The sequence below is a fragment of the Epinephelus lanceolatus genome, chromosome 15 (genome assembly GCF_041903045.1).
Source record: "Epinephelus lanceolatus isolate andai-2023 chromosome 15, ASM4190304v1, whole genome shotgun sequence".
NCBI lineage: Eukaryota > Metazoa > Chordata > Actinopteri > Perciformes > Serranidae > Epinephelus > Epinephelus lanceolatus.
Genome location: NC_135748.1, coordinates 39,407,142 through 39,428,698, shown reverse-complemented (window position 1 = coordinate 39,428,698; position 21,557 = coordinate 39,407,142). Strand labels below are relative to the sequence as shown.

At 39.7% G+C, this 21,557-nt stretch overlaps 2 protein-coding genes across 8 annotated transcripts in view; both read left to right on the top strand.

The window, feature by feature from the left end:
- The window catches only part of tyro3 (TYRO3 protein tyrosine kinase), a 41,284-nt gene extending 26,074 nt beyond the window's left edge, over positions 1 to 15,210 (top strand). For both annotated transcript variants that reach the window (XM_033641804.2, XM_078175344.1), the window contains exons 12-19: positions 1,874 to 1,969; positions 3,340 to 3,420; positions 4,304 to 4,396; positions 4,498 to 4,619; positions 6,415 to 6,524; positions 7,022 to 7,181; positions 7,547 to 7,683; positions 9,548 to 15,210. In XM_033641804.2, the coding sequence (XP_033497695.1) occupies positions 1,874 to 1,969; positions 3,340 to 3,420; positions 4,304 to 4,396; positions 4,498 to 4,619; positions 6,415 to 6,524; positions 7,022 to 7,181; positions 7,547 to 7,683; positions 9,548 to 10,022 (1,274 nt within the window). In that variant the 3' untranslated portion in view covers positions 10,023 to 15,210. The remainder of the gene's footprint in view (positions 1 to 1,873; positions 1,970 to 3,339; positions 3,421 to 4,303; positions 4,397 to 4,497; positions 4,620 to 6,414; positions 6,525 to 7,021; positions 7,182 to 7,546; positions 7,684 to 9,547) is intronic.
- A 4,184-nt stretch (positions 15,211 to 19,394) lies between these two features.
- The window catches only part of mgaa (MAX dimerization protein MGA a), a 44,386-nt gene continuing 42,223 nt past the window's right edge, over positions 19,395 to 21,557 (top strand). For all 6 annotated transcript variants that reach the window (XM_078175340.1, XM_078175339.1, XM_078175341.1 and 3 more), the window contains exon 1: positions 19,395 to 19,538. The gene's annotated coding sequence lies outside the window, so the exon portion shown is untranslated. The remainder of the gene's footprint in view (positions 19,539 to 21,557) is intronic.

The following is a 21,557-nucleotide window of genomic DNA, read 5'->3' as shown; positions in this document are numbered from 1 at the left end:
ATCATCTGCCAACATTTCTTTATTGATTTTATACATTTAACAGGTTATACACACATGTAAGAACTCTCCTGATTAGAACATATGACATTATATAAAATACTACTACTAATGATGATAAGAAGATGAAGAGGATGAAGAAAATTCACATTAATAATAAATGCAAATAAATTAAAAGCCTTTTAGGTGAAAACTCAACCATCATATCAGACATGAAAAAGGAGCATGAGACTAAATTACAGTAGAAATACGGTCACGTATAAGGGACAGAGTACAGCACATGTTCACATAATAAAATGAGTTAATGTCCTTCACCTCTCAACTCCAAAGCCTCCTCTACGTCCCAACTAGATCATTCATCTGACAAAACAACAACAACACAACACACTGACTTCCTGTAACTCTGAATCTGATTGATAATGCTGCGTCAGGGAGACGACAAACCGGGAATCATGTTAGTGGATAAGAGCAGGACAGATTAGGTGAGTCCAGCTGAAAATATCGGCAGCAATAACAGTAGACGACACTGCTGTTCAAAGTTAAAATACAACTTTTTGCCGTCCCCTGCAACAGAATTTACAGGTGGATGTTACGTAGCTTCTTCGAACAAGGCAAAAACACGGGCGATAACTGGACGTTACGAGGAAAATTATACTAAATAATAAACAAAATAATTTAATTTAATTGATTGTATTTAATTCTTTGTAAACGAAACACTGGGGCTGGGCGAAATGGCTAAAAATATCATCACAATAAAAAAATTTGTATCAGTTGATATCGATAAATATCTAAAAAAGTTAAAATCATTATTTCCTTTAAGTTTAAAGGCTGTTTTTTGCCCCTGAAAAGAAGTTGAAGATACTCCACAGGTTACTGTGGTTTAAACTATCATTTATTGTCAGAACGAGACAAATGCTTAACAAATAGGGCAACATTTCACAAATCTGAGGTCGACTAAAAACATCAAAATAATGTAAATAAATAGACAAAGAAATGTTAATTTGGGTTAGCAGCGTGACAAACTCTTTGTACAGATGGTTTAGAACAGTGATTCCCAACTGGTGGGTCATGGGTCCACTCTGAATGGACGTTGTAATGATTTGGTACTGTAAAAAATAATGCCAGTGCTAATGTTAGCTTGCTAGCTAACTTTTGCATTAGCAAGCTAGCTAACTTGCTCCTAGCCATGGTGGCATATTTTAATCAGCATTGGCGTTGTGTCAAAACTTTGGTGTATATATGGGGGCGGAGATAGTAGTCAAATTTTGGCAATAATGCTCCACCGTCTATTTGTAATTCGCCTTTTAAAAACAAGACAAAGAAGAAGAAGAAATGGTGGTTAAAAAAAGCCTTCATCACTTCCAGTATGTGCAAAAACAGCAGTGTATGATGAGACATCACCCTGTTGAAATCAGTGCACACACCTAAGTGTACAAAGGGAAGTCTGCGATTTGAGACACACTCCAGGTGTATTAACAGCAGTATAAAGTCTTTAGTCACTCATGTGTGACGTCTGATTAATGTCCTCGAGTGATGTCACTTGAGTCAGTGTTGGCTGAAGACTACAAGTTTGAAAAGTAAAAAAATGTGGAGGTGTGGAGTTAGAAAGAAGTGAGACCTCTGTGTTTCTGGGTAACACAGCACAGTCGATCACATAGCTGTCAAAGGGAGAGGTGCACTGTGGGTAATGCAGGCAGCAGGCTTTGACAAGGAAGAAGAATGAGTGGAATAAAAACTGACAGTATCTCTGGTTACACTGCATCGATTTAGATTCTATATTTTAAAACTGTCGATCAGGAGTCTGACAGTTTCGTCTGTGTGTGTGTGTGTGTGTGTGTGTGTGTGTGTGTGTGTGTGTGTGTGTGTCTCCCTCCAGTGGATAGTCTCGGTATAAACGATGACCTGAAGAACAAACTGCAGGACGTCCTAATCCCAGAGAGGCTGCTGACACTGGGTCACATGCTGGGGAAAGGTAACACAACAGCACACTCACATACACACATCCTTGTACTTCTATCTTTGTGAGGACCCTCATTGACATAATGCATTCCCTAGCCCCTTACCCTAACTGTGATCAAAACCTAATTCTAACCTGAACCCTAAAACCAAGTCTTAATATTATTTTATATAGTAACAAAACAAACTAACAAACAGGTAACAAGATTTTTAACTTGAGGAGTTGTTTTATCTTCGTTCTTTAAAAAAAACCAACAACATTTGGTGTCTGATTTGACAAATTTTGGAAACTAATAACAAAAAACTGAAAAATCAAAAAATAAAATCACAGTCAATTAAAAAAAAGGTTTTATTAAGGTGAGAAGATAGAAATTATTCTGCACACAAAGAGCTCAGAGCAGATCATTAAGACTTTAAACAGATGATTTGGTGACTTTTGAATGTTTTTATAGAAACCTGATAAAAGGCCAGCTTAGCATTAGCATAGCATTAGCTTAGCTTAGTAGCTGGATGTGTGTGGGAGCAGGAAGCAGTTTGTGTTCAGCAGCTTTTAACTACGAGACAATTCATAATGTTTCACATAAAACATGAAGGCAACAAGACGAGAAACACAAAATGATATTAAAACACAAAAGGATCTAAAAGGATTAAAACAAAGTAAATAAGTAATAAGTAATAATACAACTTACAGTGCAGTAAAGATATGAATCAATAGTTTAACTTTATTAAATGCAAAAGGAAAGATTTGAGCCCTGATTTAAAAAAGATCTGTGGAGCATAAAAACTGAACTTTGTTAACCCTTACTGACATCTGTGTCAGTGTGTGTGTGTGTGTGTGTGTGTGTGGGTGTGTTATACACAGGGGTGGCGTGGCTCAGTGTTGCTGTGTGTATGTGTACAAAACAGAAACACGCACAAAGTGCTGACACACCTTAAACTCTCTGAATGTCAGTTTGATTTAAAGCTTCACGTACAGGCCAACTCAGTTTGAACCAGCTGTTCCTAATAAACTGGACATGTTTGGTCTATAAAGATATTGATAAATACTCTTTATCAATTACCAGAGTCCAGAGTGACAAATGTCTTGTTGTGGTCTACCAGCAAATTCAAGAAGATTCAGTTTACTGAGATATAAAACAAAGAAAAGGAGAAAATTGTGACATTTAAGAAACTAAAACCAGAGCGATGTTTTAGATTTTCTGCTTGAAGAATGATTTTAAAATCAAATTTACCAAATCAGTCAATAGCTTTCTGTATTACTTTGATTTACTTAAATAATTTGGCTTCAGAAAGTTTCAAGTCTAAAAATGAAAGCTTAAATGTGCCTGATTAAACTCTGTCTGATAGAAATCAGGTTACAAGTGTTAAGTGTGTTTACCTGTGCAGGTGAGTTCGGCTCGGTGCGTGAGGCGTTCCTGAAGACGGAGGACTCGTCTGTCCAGAAGGTGGCGGTAAAAGTGCTGAAATGTGAGTCTGACATTTCTTCTTCTTTGGTGTTTCATTGTTTTAAAAGGTGATGAAGCAGAAGCGAAGCCAAGTCTCAGCATACTGAACAAAACTGAAGTGGGCTCATTTACACTGTAAACACTGTAAACAAGTCCAAATGTCATGAAATATTTTGAAACTGAAGTGTTGAAGTGCCAGTCAGGGTGTTGTTAACACTGAAAGGAGCTGAGGTGTCATGTGAAGTGTAAAAGCCAAAAACCAAAGTGTAATCATTAAAGCATAAAAATGTTGTGTATTTAAACATGTGTAAATATGTATGTAAAAAAAAGTACAAACTGAAAGCAGTTGAAGTGTAAGATAAAAAACATTCAATATTTGATTTCAAAGAGTGAGAGCAGTGGAAATGTAAACAGTAAAATCAACTCAAGCGTCAGTTGAAGTGTTGGTTGAGGTTAAAAGCAGTGGGGCTGTCACTTGATGAGTAAACACTCAAAGTAGTTGAAGTGCCTTCATTGATTTAAGAGTAAGTTAAATTAAGAGTAAGAGCAGTTTGAATATCAGTTGAACTGTAAATAGAAAAAGCAATTTGACTCTCTGTTGAAGCGTGTAACCTGAAAATAGTAAAAGCGTCAAAGGCTTTATAGTTGTGCGTCAGCTCTACGCACGTATGCTTTTGTGAGCATTTATACTTGTGTGGTGTGTCTGTGTCACTCTGCAGTTACACCTCCAAAACACTAGTCGGCAGTGGAGGTTTCTGTGAATTGCTGTAAAGTTTAGTTGATTCAAAACACACATTGAACACACATTAAACGCAAGAATCAGTTGAAGTGTTGGTTGAGTTGTTCAGGCTGAAGCTAGTTGAAGTGTCATTGGATGAACTCTGTGTGTGTGTGTCCTCCTGCAGCTGACATCACTTCGTCAGGTGACATCGAGCAGTGTCTGAAGGAGGCGGCCTACATGAAGGACTTCCACCACCCCAACGTCATCCAGTTAATCGGTAACACACACACACACACACACACACACACACACACACACATCGCATTACCAGGGGTCAAAGGTCAGGCAGTTTGACTGACAGTTCTTCTCTTCCAATAGGAGTGAGTCTTCACCGACGTCCTGGTCAGCGGCTGCCAATCCCAATGGTGGTTCTTCCGTTCATGAAACATGGAGATCTACACACGTTCCTGCTGCTGTCTCGACTTGGAGAACATCCATTTGTAAGACAGCCTCTAAAAGATCTGTTTTATTTTTAAAGTTTTAGCCTCATGAGTAACACCTCACAGAGAACCAGGTGTTCATCTGAGACCTTTAACTTCACTTGTTCATTCTCAACACTTCCTCCATGTTAACATGTCTGAATAAACTGAGTATGATGTTTATTTATGTCAGTACAGCAGCAACTTGTTTAACCAGTGTACTGTACCAGCAGTCTTTTATACTTTGTTTTTTTGTTACCGTTAAGCCACTTCAGTTAAACACTTCCTGCAGATGTTTCACATTAAAAGTCTTCCAGAGGCTCACTGAGAATAATTGTTCCTTTTAATAGTAGAATATTCATCTACGCAAATTTATTTATTTATTTTAACTGGCAACAGTAGAGCTGCAACTAATAATTGTTTTCATTTTCTTTTTCATTATTAATAATCTGTCAACTATTTTCTTGATTAATTCATTCAGAGGTTGGTCTGTAAAAACATTTGAAAATCCAAGGCGACATCTTTAAATGTTTAGTTTAGTTTGACCAACAGTCTTAAGCGGGATTTATACTTCCGCATCAAATCGATGCCGTACCTACGGCATAGACCCTGCGTCAACATAGAGCCTACGTCTTACCTTTTGCGTAGCCTGACATGCACCTCCCAAGAAGTGTATCTACACTTCAGGGTGACGCAGACCTGTCTGTTTCTGTAAGCTGAAACCATTTCCCTCAGTGGAAACAAAGCTTTGATTTACTTTAATTTCACAGATAAGAAACAATAAATTGTGAAGACAATAAAGCCTCCACAAAAATAGCATTTTAAGTCTTGTGTGTGATTTATCCTGGCTTCATATGAGCAGAGGAAATCTCTGCTCGTCGCTAGGCTAATTTATACAATGTAAAATGCCATAGGCTTGTGCTAATAATGTTAGCATGTTGTATTTGTTTGGAAAACGTGTTTAGTATAAGACAGTTGTTTTGTCAGTGAACCTTGTGAGCTGTAATAGAGCTGAATTTTGTAACGTTACCTTTGTTAAATGTTGCTGTTGTCCCTGGCTTCATATGTGTAGAGGAAAAGTCCGCTAGCTGCTAGGCTAATTTATACAATGTAAAATGCCATAGGCTTGTGCTAATAACGTTAGCATGTTGTATTTGTTTGGAAAACGTGTTTAGTATAAGACAGTTGTTTTGTCAGTGAACCTTGTGAGTTGTAATAGAGCTGAATTTTGTAACGTTACCTTTGTTAAATGTTGCTGTTGTCCCTGGCTTCATATGAGTAGAGGAAAAGTCTGCTAGCTGCTAGGCTAATTTATACAATGTAAAATGCCATAGGCTTGTGCTAATAACGTTAGCATATTATATTTGTGGGGAAAATGTGTCCAGATAAAGACAAGTGCTTGTCTGTGAATGCTGCGAGTTATAGTGAAGCTGATTTGTGTTTGAAACTCTCTACTAAGCCATGTTTAATGTGTGTTTAATGTGTGTTTAATGTGTGTTTGAATCAATTAAACCCTGCAGTTGACTAGTGTTTTGGAGGTGTAACTGCAGAATGACACAGACACACCAAGCTAAGTATAAATGCTCACAGTGGCGTAGGCTATGGTGTAGGGTCTGCCACACAAGTATAAATCCCACTTTAAACTCAAAAATATTCAGTTACTGAGATTAATGACAAAGAAAGGCAGCAAATCGTGAGATTTAAGAAGCTAAAACTAGGATGAAGTTTGATTTTATGGTTGAAAAGTGACTTAAAATTAATCTGAGCAAATACATTAGACTCTTAGAAGACTTGTCTCTCTGTGTCCCTCCACCAGGACCTGTCTCTGCAGACGCTGCTGCAGTTCATGTTGGACATCTCTCGGGGGATGGAGTACCTGAGCAGCAGGAGCATCATCCACAGAGACCTCGCTGCCCGAAACTGCATGTGAGTCACTCCACCAATAAGCTCGCAGAAACATTACAAATATTAAAAACACCTGAACGGTGTCTCTCAGGCCCCGCCCCCTCATTTACATACAGATAAAAACTAGTTTTTATTTCTTTAATCATGAGTTTCAGTTTGAATATTTCTAATTTTTTTTCTCTGAATTTTCTCAAACTTCAGCTTCTCAGTTGAGTTATTTTGTATTAATCAATAAAAACAAAATAAATAAAAACAGAGATTTTTCTAATGTCTTAAAAACCTCTGATGGGCTCCTGAAGGCATCTCAGCGACAAAATGAAATAAAATAGCGACAACTTAAATGAGATTTGGTCGATAAAGAAACAAAACACAGCGAAATAAATATTAGCGAAACACAGAGACAATAAAAACTTTGATTTTTCAAACTTTTATTAACTTGATTTTAAATGTAAAGGTTTAATTTCAGCAGTGTTTTTGTTTAACTCTTTATGTTCTATTTGAATGCGTGTGTGTTCCAGGCTGAACGAGAACATGACGGTGTGTGTGGCGGACTTCGGCCTCTCTAAGAAGATCTACAGTGGAGATTATTACAGACAGGGCTCCGTCTCTAAACTTCCTGTCAAGTGGATCGCTCTGGAGAGTCTCGCCGACAATGTGTACACCACACAGAGCGACGTGGTACTGACACACATCACACATCACACAGACACACACACACACACTTTATGTAATACACTTGTAAATACAACATGCTGTTCTCTTTGTGTTTTTTTGTTTTTGATGACTCGCTGAGTTTTCTGGCTTGTTTGAACTTTAGTGGACGATGTAAAGAAGCAGAGCGTCTCTTCAGCTGATGTAGAGACAGTGTTTCCTGTGATGATCCTAAAACTCCAACTGAAGCAGACAAACTACAGTCACTCAGTTCCTGTTGTTACATCACCTGCACACACCTGTCTTCACTTCACACTGTATCTTTACCTCTCAACACAGGACAGCTGAATCTTTACATACGATTTGTCTCTGATTGTGTGTGTGTGTCTCAGTGGGCGTTTGGCGTGACGATGTGGGAGATCATGACCCGAGGTCAGACTCCATACCCCGGCGTGGAGAACTCGGAGATCTATGAGTTTCTGATCAAAGGAGAGCGACTGAAGAAACCTCCAGACTGCAGAGATGACATGTGAGTACATTTACACACACACACACACTTCTCACTGCATCACATTTGAACATCATCCACTGTGCAGGGCTTTTCACCCCTCAGCTCTGCCTGCCAGTCACAGTCTGTTTGATGTCAAAGTGAGGGTCGTGGTCAAGGTCAAGTGGTCGTGAAATTTATATACAGCCTGAGAGGAAACGCTGCCTGGGAGGCGTGACTCAGGGCTTAAACACCCACAGGACATTTCTGTACTGAATCATTACAGCAGCTGAGACAGAGTAAGAGTCTCTGTTAGAAAATGTTGTGTGAATAAAGTTTTAATTGTAGAAAGAAAAAAAGTCATGAGAATAAAAGAGGAAGTGAACTCATGACATCATCAGGTGACATAATTTCAGTGATAATTCTATGCTTACACACCCGTCAGCTGACTGTACTACTGTGATAGAGTACCACTACTGTAATAGCTGATAATACTCCTTTTTTTCCCAATTAAAATTACAACTTTATCCTAATACACAGCTTGTTTTCATGATATTACAACTTTGAACTTTTATATTTATATATTTTTTTACTTTATTTTTGGACATTTTTCACATTCGAAGGACAGTAGGCTAGAATTAAAAAAAAAAAAAAATTCACTTGTATCATTATTTCTTTATCCTTCTAACATTTGACTTTTTCACCTCAAAATATTTAAACTATTCTTGCTAATCTCAGATATTTGACCCTCCCATCAGCAGATTGTTCAATAGAAGTTATTTATTGTAAATTTTATTTATATATTAAAACCATGAACAGCAGGTTGGAGTCCGGATTGTTGTTTACCGAGTTCTGCTGATGAGTACATCTAATGAAAGTCAGTGTCTCATATATCATAATTTTCATGTTGTATGATGTTATAATATTAATATTTGTTAATGCTAAATCACTTTTATTTAGAGTTGTGTACCATTTCACATTTCAGTTTTGAAAAATAAGTCCAAACTTCTTAATGTCAGCATTATTTATTCAGAGCATTTCACACCACACAAAAAAAAAAATACTTCTCACCTTCCAAACTCATCCCTTCAACCAGCAGCCTGTCAGTCCGTCTCCAGACGCTCTGGTGTGTCTCAGAAAAGTGCTGTCAGTGTTGAGTTTTGAAAAGTGTAACTACATGAGTCATCGCCCTGACTCTGACTTTCTCTCTACACTCACACAGATGAGCTCTCAGGCACCAAAATTTGGCTCCAACTGATACAACGTGAATCTGTTCTTGGTAGTACTGACAAAATTCAAAGCAGTCCTGGACTCAACCCTTTTTTTCATAGCCTCTTTGTTTTCAACATCCCTGAATGCTCTACAGTGTTTGAGAATGAGTTGGATAATTAATTATTAGTTTTATCATCACATGATGTTCATTTAAAGATGCCCTTTTATGAACAGGAACCAGGCCACCGAATGCTGCTCAGGCTTGCAGGCAATTTTTCCCAGTGGCCACTCACGGTATTACACCAACAAAAAATAAACAAACCACACAGCATTTTCTCCATAGACCTCCATTATAAGAGAGACGTCTGTAAAACTGTTGACAGGACACCCTCGAATTGCAAATAAGGTCAATTATGAATGTCTGTTAGGAATTTTTGATCAATGATGGTTTTTTGTTTGTAAAACTTTAGTCAAGTTGAGAAAAGCGATTTAAATCTTTGATGCCATCACAACGTCAAGTCTTTAAACCAAGCGGTAACAATGGGTGGGCCGCATACCGTGTAAGTAAACCCGGAAACTAGAAACAAGCAAGCAACTTTATTGGAGTAAAGAGGCGCCATCTTGTATTCAAAAATCTAGTTAATATTCATATATGACACCAATCACCTGACGTCTTCTTCTTCTTCTGTGTCAGTTATGAGATCATGCACAGCTGCTGGAGTCCCGTCCCCAAATGTCGTCCCAGTTTCCAACATCTGGTCATCCAGCTGGAGGCGCTGTGGCTCAGCCTGTCTCCCACCCCCCCGCTGAAGGAGCCTCTGCTCTACGTCAACCTGGAGGGGGACGACGGGGAGCCAGGTGGAGGAGGGGCGGTCGGGGTCAGGGCCCCGGGGCCGGAGGAGGCTACAGCGACAACAGCAGCCGGGCCCACAAGCTGGAGCGTTCCTTGGCAGCGCAAGGCAGAGGACGAGGAGAAGGACTGGCTGATGGTGGGGTCAGGGGCGGCGCTCGCCATCGGAGGAGACTACAGGTACATCATCGGCCCCTGTGGGGCCCCCGAGGAGGAGGAGGAAGAAGGTGTTGGCGGAGGAGGAAGGAGGGGGGAGTCGATGGACACGTTACAGGAAGAGGTCAGAGATGAAGAGGATGATGTGGTCATTAATGTCTGACCAATCACAGCACTCCTCCTCTCACCCAATAGGACATCTAACTGAGCTCATTAGTCAGCTGATCAGAGAGGGACGCTCACTTTATGGCACGGAGCAGCAGCAGGCGGGTGGAGACTGATGAAGGTACAAACTGTCACTCATCACAATCAGTACCTGGAATACACACCGATACTCTGGTACTCTGATTACTGCTGATACTCTGATTACAGCTGGTACTTCCTTAGGTCAGTCTCATCTTTCCTTTGAGATGTCTTTTCAAAGGAATACTGTAACATTGTGGTAACTGTACTAATATATACTGAGAGTGAATTAAATTAAACTTTATGTCACTGTGACGTGTTAGCGTAGCTTAGCACAAAGACTGGAAGCAGGGGGAAACTGTTAGCCTCTGTCAAAGCTAATAAATCTTCTTATAAAGCAGATATTTAACCCCTCACTGACCGTCTGGGTGCAGCCAGCTGTGTGTTAAATCCTCAGTCTGAAGGTGGATCACTCATTGAGCTTCACTATGTGGACAAAAGTATCTGGACGCTCACTTTATAGATGAGCCCTAAATGAGTTTAAAATCTCTTCCTCTTATATTAACTCGCTTTTTTTGTCATATCATTCCTTTATTGAAATGCTGACACAAAGTAGCACAAATATAGACAGAAAACAAACAGCTGTCAGAAGGAGATGTGTACATACCGATCAGAATTATATAATTAATCAAGCCAGCTGGAGGTGGCATGTAGTTACAATGGAGACGACTGAAACCTCACTAATTTATGTGGAATGTCGCTCATCAAAAGTGTCGAGTGCCTTGCTGTGAATCAGCTTCACAGCAGAGGAGTTGAGTCTGTAATATATTTTAAAATGTAAATGTATCTGTATTAATATGTGACTGTTTCCAGTCTGACACTGAGGTCACTGATGGAGGTCAAACCCGTCAGATGTCTAACCCGTCAGATGACTCCACAATTTGACTGCGGAGAAATCATAAATTAATTTGGTCTATAGTGCAAGTTTAGCTGAAGCTGTTTGACGTGCTGGGACTTTGAAATTGTCGACTAAACAAAGTTTGGCTCCAGACACAGTGTTTAAATGTTTGTTGTTAATACTGTGTTCCATTAAAGCACATTATAAACTGAAATGATGGGCCCTAAAGGCATCACCTGCATTATTATCTGATCATACTGACAGGAAGTGAAGGGGCCACTGAGGTAGACTATTTGTTTTTGTCTGGCACAGATTCTGGTCTTCTTCCCCACATTCCCATGTGCCTATTATTTCATACTTGGGTCACATGATGAGTGTTTCTGTTCTGTGTCAGGAGTTGAGGGGATTTGTGACCTTTTCACAGACAAATAACTTGACAGTATTTTTTTTCATACAACTTTATTCAGCTTTATTCAAATTTCTGATCAGCAGCGTTAGTCAGGTTTCACGTCTGTACGTCAAACTTCTGTATTTTCCATCCTGGACTCTATTTTCTCATGTTTGTGTGTCAAAGTGACTAATGAGAACAACTGTTTTTGAAACTGGTCCAGTACTGAGAGAGCACAGCATGGTCATGTTCACACCATCAGTGTATGTCCACTAAAAGTGCTTTTGTCACTGACAGGCTCAGATTGTTATTTTAGTGTCTGACAACGTTGTGGAAAGGATCCCAACAGAGATAGAGCTTTGTGTTAAAGAGTAAGATCCTTTTTGTTTAACCAGAAACAGCAATGAAATCACCAAACCGACCAGACTCCATTTAAATTAACTGTAATTTTAGCATGTATAGTGGCAGCATGTTTTCACATCTAACTGGGTGAATTAAGGATTAATTTAAGCCAAACAAGAGTTGGTGATTAATGGAACAGTGAAAAGATGGACTAAGACTGTTTTGTGAGTTCTATTTAGTTTCTGTCAACTTTGAATGAAGTGTCTTTTATGATGATAAAATTCCTCTTTATTTAAATGGAGTCTGGTGGGTTTGGTGATGGTGATTTTGGGGCTGTTTCTGGTTAAACTAAAAGGATCTTACTCCTTAACAAAAAGGTCTATCTCTGTAGGGATCCTTTCCATAATGTTCTCAGACACTTAAAATCACTATCTGATCCTGTCAGTGACAAAAACACTTTCAAAAGAAGTACATTGACAGTGTGAACATGACCTAAGTGGTTACATTGCAGCTTGTTACACAGCTTCAGCGCTCACTCTTTATACTGGATCAGTTTCATAACTGTTGATCCCATCAGTCACAAAAACATAAGAAAAAAAGAATCCAGGTTAAAAAATACAGAAGTTATCCTTTTGTTAGTGAAGCAGGTTAGAATTATAGTCTGAATCACAGCATTCCTGATGGTTCTCTGTAATTTACTGATGAATCAACTGAAAATTAATCTGCTGCTATTTGATAAACAATTAATCATTCAAGTAAATGTTTTAAATTTGCTGACTGCAGCTTCTCTGCTATAAAAAGGAGCTTTTCTTTGTCTTACATTAGGCTACATTGAAAATCAGTAACGTGCCCTCAGATAAAAACATGTGAACATGCTGATTTTTCCCTTTAATTGGAGGTTTAAAGTGAGATTATGTAACTTTTGCTGACTGACAGTGACTGTATTGGTCTTGAGTGATGATTACATGTCAATGATTCACGGTAAAACGCGATATAACGGTAACAAAAGTCAAACAGACTCTATTACAACATACATCTGTCTAACGTTAGTTAACATTGGCCACATAAGCTGCTGGTCATACCAGACTAGGGATGTCAGTTTTGGTTGATTTTGCTTTCAACAGCCCGACATCCATTAACTGGTAACTAACAGGTTAATTTATTAAGAAAAGAAATGCAAAATGATGTGAAATATAGGAAGCCTTTATTTTAGCTTGGCGCACCATTGACTCAGTGAGCATTAGCGTCGCATTTCAAACCTTTTCGCACTGGTGAAATTTTAATTTTTGTAATGTATGTCTGGCCTTTTATTATATTTTCTGTTAGCTTTGCTGACAGACAGCAGGCCAGTCACATTAACACATGGAACCATAGTGCCCACTGCCCACCCTCTGGTCTCCACTGGTTGGCTAATGTTAGCCTCGGTTGCTCTGCATTAAGCAGCAGCCATGTTGGGCGGGAGCTAGCTAGTGGAGCTACTTGTTGGGGGATTATGGAAACATGGTGGTCACCCTCTGCTCTCACCCAGGTCACCCCGCTGAGTAAACAGCTTCATTTTGAGCTGCAAAACAACTTAAGCATGGCTAACTATGTTAGAGCCACTTGCCGTGCTGACACTGCTAACGGTGCTAACAGTGATAGTTAAAAATTCTGAAGGGGTTTTGCAGCTCAAAACGAAATTGCTCACTCACTGGGGCGACTTGAGGTGAGACCGGAGGGTGGCCACCATGTTTCCACAGCAATAGTGTTGGTTCGGGGTGGTGTTCATAGCGGTAATTGCCAACTGCTAGCTAACATTAGCTCCCACCAGACCTGGGTGGTGTGCAGTGCAGTAAACTGAAGAGTATTAGAATTGACCTCTACACTGACGTTTAACAGGTTGAAAGACTTCTCTGCAGGTTAACTGTTAACTATTCTATAACAGACCGTCTGAGGCAGCATGTGTTTGTGTTGATGTGTTGGGGTTGTAAGTGTCACCGCTCTTGTAGCTATGACACTGATGAATACAGATAAATAATTTTTATATGGTTAAATGCTCTGCTGATATGACTTGTCTTTAATATGTAGAGCAGAATCAATGAGATTAATTAAGAATAATAATTGGGGACAAATGATGAATGAAGTTATTTTAAGCACAGTTGTCAAGATGTTGCTGGTTCCAGCTTCTGTTTTAGTTTCAATGTGAATATAGGCAGGGTTGTTTTTTCCTGCCATGGTGGAATGGTGACGAACTTTAGATGCTCTGGGCAAAACAAACAACCAAAAAAACAAACAAACATTTGAGGACGTCTCTTGGCCGAAAACAATAGAAAATTTACACTTCTAGACATATTAGTTAAATGATAATTAAAATTATCATACAAGCTGGCACCAGACATCAGGAAGACGCTGGACAGATGTAAAATTTCAATTAGAATGAAAACTGGGTCGAGGATATTTTGAGTGTCTAACAGCGTTAGAATTTCATGTTGTGTGGATATTAGCATGATGTTTTACAGACATTTGGGGTTTTGTTCTCATACATTGTAACTAAATGTTGTTACTCTATGTATAGATGATGTTGGCATGAGGTGCTTAGAAGACGTTGGGTCATGGTTACCAAAAAACACAACTTAAAACCAACAAAATATTAATGTCATCTGTCGTCAGTATTCCACATCACATTAACATTGGCAGTAGATGTTTTGAAGTTGAATTTTGGTCACCTGATGTCACAACCTAAATTCAAATCATCATCATCATCTAATGATGTTGGTGACCAGCTGGAATTGCAGCCATATAATAATATAGTCCCTTCAGTTTATCTTAAATTAAAACTAAGTTTTAAGGCCTTAATTATTTGAGTTTATTTTGTGCTAATATGGTGCATTTCAGTAAATACATATTTGTGTAATAAATACACAGTGTACAGAGGTTGGGTGTGATCAGGGGGGTCTTTGGGGGCCCATGGCACATTGTTGCCCCAGGGCCCCTGCAGTGGTTTAATCCAGCCCTGCTGTATATAATGTTGTGTATTTGAATTCTGCTGCTCTACTTGTACATTTCCAGACTGTCTAACATCAAAATGAAGCTGTTAATAAGATTTTAATTACTTGAAGCATTTCATGGGAACACTGTAAAAACTGCACTAGACACGTTCTCCTTTAGAATACCACTAAACCAGATGTTGTATATTCGAGTCAGATGTACTATAAAGATGTAATTATGTATTTTAGAAATCTGGGATGTTTTATTGATCCTGGGCGTGAAGTTAACCGGTTCATATGTTGCTGGTGTCTGATGTTAATTTCCTGCCCTGATGTTTGAATTTAACTTTGCCTTGATGTGTCTGTCTGCACCACTCGTATCGGGATATCAAGGGACTGACTGTATGTTTTAATGTATCTCATGTTTTGTATGTTGATGTATAAAACCCTCGTAGAGGTCAAACCCAGGGGCTGATGTCACGTCCTTACCTGTCTGTCTACCACTGACTTCAGATCTGTACAGAGAGCACATGTGAGACTCTTTTGACAAAGGAATAAAGTGTTATTTGCATCACATTGATTTCTCTTTGGTTCCATATTGTTACCAGCAGCTTTAATCCACTGCAGAGAAGCACGGTCAGCTGATGAGCCGTCACCTGGAAAATAATACACCAGTCACTACTGGAGACGGACACATTACAAAGACATTAACAACAGGTCAGAGCGTCAGACATTACAAACAAAAAGGTATAAAGAGTTATGTAAGTTTCCTGACAGACTGCAAATTAAAGGTCCAGTGTGTAGCATTAAGGGGGATATACTGGTGGAGATGGAATAAAATACAATGTTTTATTTAGTGTATTATCACCTGAAAATAAGAATAGTTGTTTTGTTATCTTAGAATGAGCCAAGGAGCAAGTCCTCATCTACAGAGATCGCTACGTTCACCACCATGTTTCTTCAGTAGCCAAGAATGGACAAAATGAACACTGGCTCTAGATCCAGACATTTGCATTTTCACGTTGACCACTGTAGTTAAAAGCTTGTGTCCAACATGCCAAACAGCACTGGGGAAACACTGACTTTTAACGTGAAACTGCGTCTTTCAGTGTTTTACCCGTTTAAGTCACCTGGTCCGTTTGAGTTGGAGAGGAAGAGACCTCAAATGATAATTTGGCTCCCAATAGAAACCTCCTAAATGTCTAATTCATACATTATCAGGGAAACAAGCTGAGCAAACTTTAGCAGCAACTCAGCTCCAGCCCCTGCTGTGTCAAACAGCATCAGAGAAACACCGATTTTATGATGTGAAACTGCTTTATTCAGTGTTTTTACCGCTTTTAATCATGTAATCTGTTTGTTTTGGAGAAGAAGAGACCTCTGAGGATAACTCAGCTCCCGTTAAGAACCTCGTGAACAAGTAACATTGAAGGAATTCTAACCAGTAGAAGTTTCAGCTGGTTGACATCTGCAGTCCTCACTGATCGGTGCCACCAAGTCTCCCTAAGTCCTACACACAAGTCCTTTAAATGTGATCGTGTCATGACAAACTACAAGGAATGTAACCTGAGCTTCAGTCAAGTAAAAACTGATCAATATGATCAAATCACATCAGTCTACTATTGATTATGAATCGTTCCCTTGAGTTACAGCAGCACTACCAATATGTAAAAATGTCTGCAGCTGAGATTTATTTGGGTAAAAGTACAGTGGAACTGTCTGTAAAATGTACTTTAAGTACAAAAGTAAAACAACAGTTATTTCTCCTATAAGTTGACTGTTAATACTAACGTGTTACTGTAGTAACTGTTGAAGGTGGAGCTGATTTTATGTGCTGTTGAGAACTTTAATCAGTAACACTGCATGTGCATGATTAGTCGGTTAAACGTTGCTAACCTCACTAAAGAAATGAGTCTGTTAAACTTATTATAATTAAGTTACTATTTGATGCAGTTGTGTTCACCAAATGAAAATACTGTTGTAATAATCAGGCAGTTTTCCCAAAGATTTATTTTCCTATAAAGGGTTGCTTTCAATATAACATTTGCCAACTAATATTTAGTGAGCTGTCGTTACGTTTTTTAGGATTATGTGTTCATTATGCTCGATATAAGGTGCAACACGCTTCAGCGCCATTAAAATACGATTTGGATATTAAAAAATGTGATTAAATTCCTCTCATAAAAACATTGTTTTTTTCCCCTGGACATAGTTTAACTTTCTAGATTAATCTGTGCCCAATTTATAACCATTATCTGTGTGTTTTCTTGTCTTTCTAATCAACTTATGTAAGTTTAAATTTCTGTTTATTTGTCAGTGAAATTAGTCGTTGGGAACATATCTAGCAACAATAAACACATTTTGAACATGTTCTTTGGTAAAATATTTTCTATACAGTAAGTAAAGCTGACAGATAAATACAGTGGAGCAAAAAGGAAAAACATTTCTCTCTGAAATGTAGAGTGCAGCTATAAAGTAGCATAAAATGGAAATACTCATGCACCACAAAATTGTACTTTAGTGCAGTACTTAAGTACTGTTTCTACAACTACAACCTATTTATTTATACTGCCATTATAATCTGAATCACAGACTTGTAATTGAATCGTTTTTATCTTGTTATATAATTCATTATAAACCCACACATTCACATGTAAGATGAATGAAACTGGATAAAACGCTCCTGCTGCTTACAGCCCATTTGTTTGTCAACATCATTCGTGTTTACTTGTTGTTCTTTTCCTGCTGAATTCCGGAGAAAAAAAACTGGGTCAACTCGACATGTCGTCCTACAAAGAGCTCTTTCTCCTCAGTCAAGATGGAGCCGAGAAACACTCCCACCAGTCTCAGCAGCCCTCCATGTTACACTGAAGACAGCTCTTAACGAGTCGTGCTGCCCTTTAAGGCGAATTAATTCATTAATGCGTCACAAAATAAACGTTTTATCTTTATCAAAGGCCCTGACGAAAAATAGTGATTGGCGAATTTAGCTTGTGTAAGTTAAAGAATACTGACTAGACTATAACACACACACACACACACACACACACACACACACACACACACACACACACACACACACAGGCATGTGAGTTATGAGCTCAAGTGGATTTATTAGTTATATCCTTTTATGCTCGACCTGATCAGGACGGTCCAGTGTTTGATCTAACGTTAGAACCGCATCACACTGTAATAAGCGGACAGTTACCTGGCTAACCGCAACCTGGCTAACTGCCTGGTTCCCCACAGCACAGGAAAATCACAGCTGTTAGCCGCGTGTTAGCCTGGAAGCTAACCTAGCAACAGCAGCAGCTCATTTTGTATTCACCTCCATCTGCACTGGACTGAAAATCACGTAAGATGTTAGAGATGATAAATAATAAACAAAAAACACCGCCATGTTAACGTTCAATAACTTCTACGCAGGGCGCATGCGCCTTATTCCGCGCCCTTGCAGCACAAACGTGCACGCGCGTGGTACATTTAAACAGAACGGAGGTTTAACGGTCGAATCTGACTTTAGTCTGAAGTTACACATCAGTATGACCCCAAAATGGCGGCTGTTACTAAATGAAAACGATAAATTCTCCTCTTTAGTGGCGACGAACGTTAAATTTCAACTGTTAACGTAATAAAGTCGTTATTCACTGACTATATACAGTCCGTATTAAACTAAATCATGTCTGTTGACTCTTACGGTCGACCTCTATCCGGTCAGCGGTTCGGTTCACTGCTGGGTTCAATAAATGTTCGGTTTCTGAAACTACAGCCAGCAGCTCCATCATGGCTGAAACCCTTTGTTTGTTACAGGGGGGAACCTTTGAGTGTTTACCCGAGGCGGAGCGTGGATATCCGGCCATTTACCCAACACAGAATACCACATATAATCGCATCGCTTCCCTGCATGAGTCCACTTTAGAAGTTACGTGAAATAAGGCCGACATTTTCACGCAGTAGTCCGCTGTTTCTATGAGCTTCTCGCTCGGTGAAACCATCATGGTGTCCGCTGCTGTGCTGTGACTAAACAAGTGACCGAACATGAGCAGTGAAACACGGCAACCTGAATCTCACAAGCAAAACTGTCATGAACTCTTTCACGTTGAGTCCATGTTGGGAAGCGACACCATCAATTACAGTTCTGACAAACAAGAAGCGACGGCAAGAAGCGATTTACGTGTACAAGTTAAGTTAACCATTTCTTCGCCATGTTGGAGGAAGACTGCAGAATGTGTCTATGTAAACCCACCCTGATCTTTAATCAATCCCATCGATCACCAGTTAAATCTCCATTGGCTCCACATGATTCGTGTATCTGACTGTAGTCTGGCTCGTTACAGGAAAATAGTCCCTATATTATGATCATAGAGCTCCGGATGTTGTCCCGGACACTCATCCACCAGCCTCGCAGGTTTGAGTCCATTAAATTCGGTTTAGATTCAGTTAAATCCCAGAGAAATGAAAACTGGAGACCAGCCATCCGTCCGTCCTCCTGTCTGTCTGATCTGTCATGGCGTCTGTCCCCAGCTTCCAGGCGGTTTAAATACTCCATTAAACAGTCCAACAGGTAGATGCAAACGTACACAACAGAGCGCACCGTCCCGCTGCTCTTCAGATACACCCCTGCAGATACCGGACGGTAGATTCTCCGGTGACGGTGCTGAGAGCAACCGGGGCGAGTTTTGAACCAGGTGGCGGCAGCAAGATGGCGTCGGAGGCTGCGCAGTACTGTAGAAGACGAAGACGGGGCGATGACGTCTACGTGCAAAGACACCGCATGCTTTCACCCCCACAGTTAGGAAAAAATCCACGATGTCGACGGGGTTTGTACGACGGAAAACAGACGATAACGCACGGATTAATGTTACACCGTCGAAATACTTGATGTGTTCGCCCACGCAGAAGGTAATCCGTGTGCCGTGACCGGAGCACATGGTCTCAGAGGGTGCACTCAGACCGACCGGGAGGTTTAGCAAAGTGTTGAGTGGGAAGCCATTACTGTGCTCAGCATCAGGCCTGCTGCTGCTAGCTAGCTACAGCCTCTTTACAGACCATATTTAATCTGCTGCGGCCAAAGATACATTTTTAGAGATGAAACTAATCCGAGATGGTTATTTACTGTAACTAGACCAATTTTCCCGAACTGAACCGAACCAGTAATATGTTGTTTATGTGGTTTAGTTAGCATGCCGCTGGTAAATGTAACATTGTTTTTTATTATTGGGGGATTATAGTTCTTAGTCAACATGTTGAAGTCGCAGATTTGGGTCATGGGACTAACAGACTCCCATTGGACTGGTTGGAAATAGTTTGGTGTGTTGTGGTGATAATCAGGTTGCCACCTTTGGGAATTTACTCACTGCTGCATGATAATTGGTCTTGAAAAGGTGACAGCTAGTAAAACAAAACAACTATTGAACAGTGCACATTTTAAACTGAAAAGGACATGGTGACTGTTGAACTGTGAGGTTATAGCAGTGGGCAGGTAGCGACTTGTTGCGTTTGTTAGCTCCACAAAAAATTATGGGGTTTGCAGTTTATTAAAAAAAAGACAATAGCGAGAAACTACAGTATGTGTATTCATTCTAACAAACATGTCAACCAATGCAACCGTGTAGCTCATTGGTGTGTTTTTAACAACAATGGAGGAGGAAATAATATCAGACTGTAGATACACACGCTAAAGTTGTTAGTAGATACATACAGTGTCGATTTGACTGGTAAATGTACCCAAAGTTTTGTGTTTTGTGTAGCCAGCAGCAAAATATCCAAATGAAACACTGTAGTTAACAGGATTGTGACACGTGGTAGTGAGTAGCACAAAGCATTGGGAATTTAGCACACAGAAGCTGCGTTAGAGAACAAGTAGGCTACTAATAGATGGAGACACATTCTGTTTATAGTGTACACGCCACGCCCCCACAGACCGCGCCCACCACTAGCACAAAACAAACCCACCAATGTGATGGCTATCTAAACCTTGATGAGGAATCAATTAGGAGACAAAATGTAGCAATAATCCACTTCATAATTCATAATACACGAAAACATGATTCACTTTATAAGTAATGAGACGTAACCCTTCACATTACCCTTACCCTAACCTTAACTGCCTCTCTTTTAAATTAATACTCAATAGCTAACTGTAGCTAGTCACTAACTTAGCATTAGCATAAGTTACGAGATGCAGCCTTCTCAATACCCTTACCCTCACCGTAACCACCTCTCTTTTAACGCAATACTTTATAGCTAGCTAATCGCTAACTTAGCAGTTTCGTCAGGACTTTAGCTCTGTGCCAAGGAGCGAAGGGGGCTGATTGTAGACTGGCGTGTAGGTTTTGGTAGACGAGTCATGTAGCTGGGTCCAGCTGCAGTTATACTTACTCAAATAGACAAGGTGGTGGAGTTTATGTCTTATCCAGCTTGACAACGTGGTGGGATTGTAAACATTTGCTACACTATCAACTGCTGTAACCGCTCTTTCGACCAGCTTGGAAACATATCGCTAGTGGAGCAGTCTTTCAGCTTTCCAGCTGGAAGCACAACTGTGGAACTCATGTTGCACAAAACCTAAGACATTGATAGCACTGACGATAGCTAACGTTAATCGCCACTATGGCAAATAGCCATAAACAATGTAGAAAGAACAGCAGCAACAACAACAACAACGTCGCCAGTTCTGCTTTGGCCAGGAAGCTCACTTAGTAAGGAACTTCAAGTTAATCAAAATGTTGTCAAAGTGGAAAACAAGCTGTAATGACTAAATGTGATGCAGTGTTGGCCTTGGAAAAAGTTTTTTTTTTTTTGAGTGACAACATAGAGATATGTGTGTGTTTGGTGAGTGGTGATTACCTAACAGGTAATTGCTGGATGTTAATTGCTTATCAAATCCAAAGACTGTTAGAGATGGACGACACGTCTTTA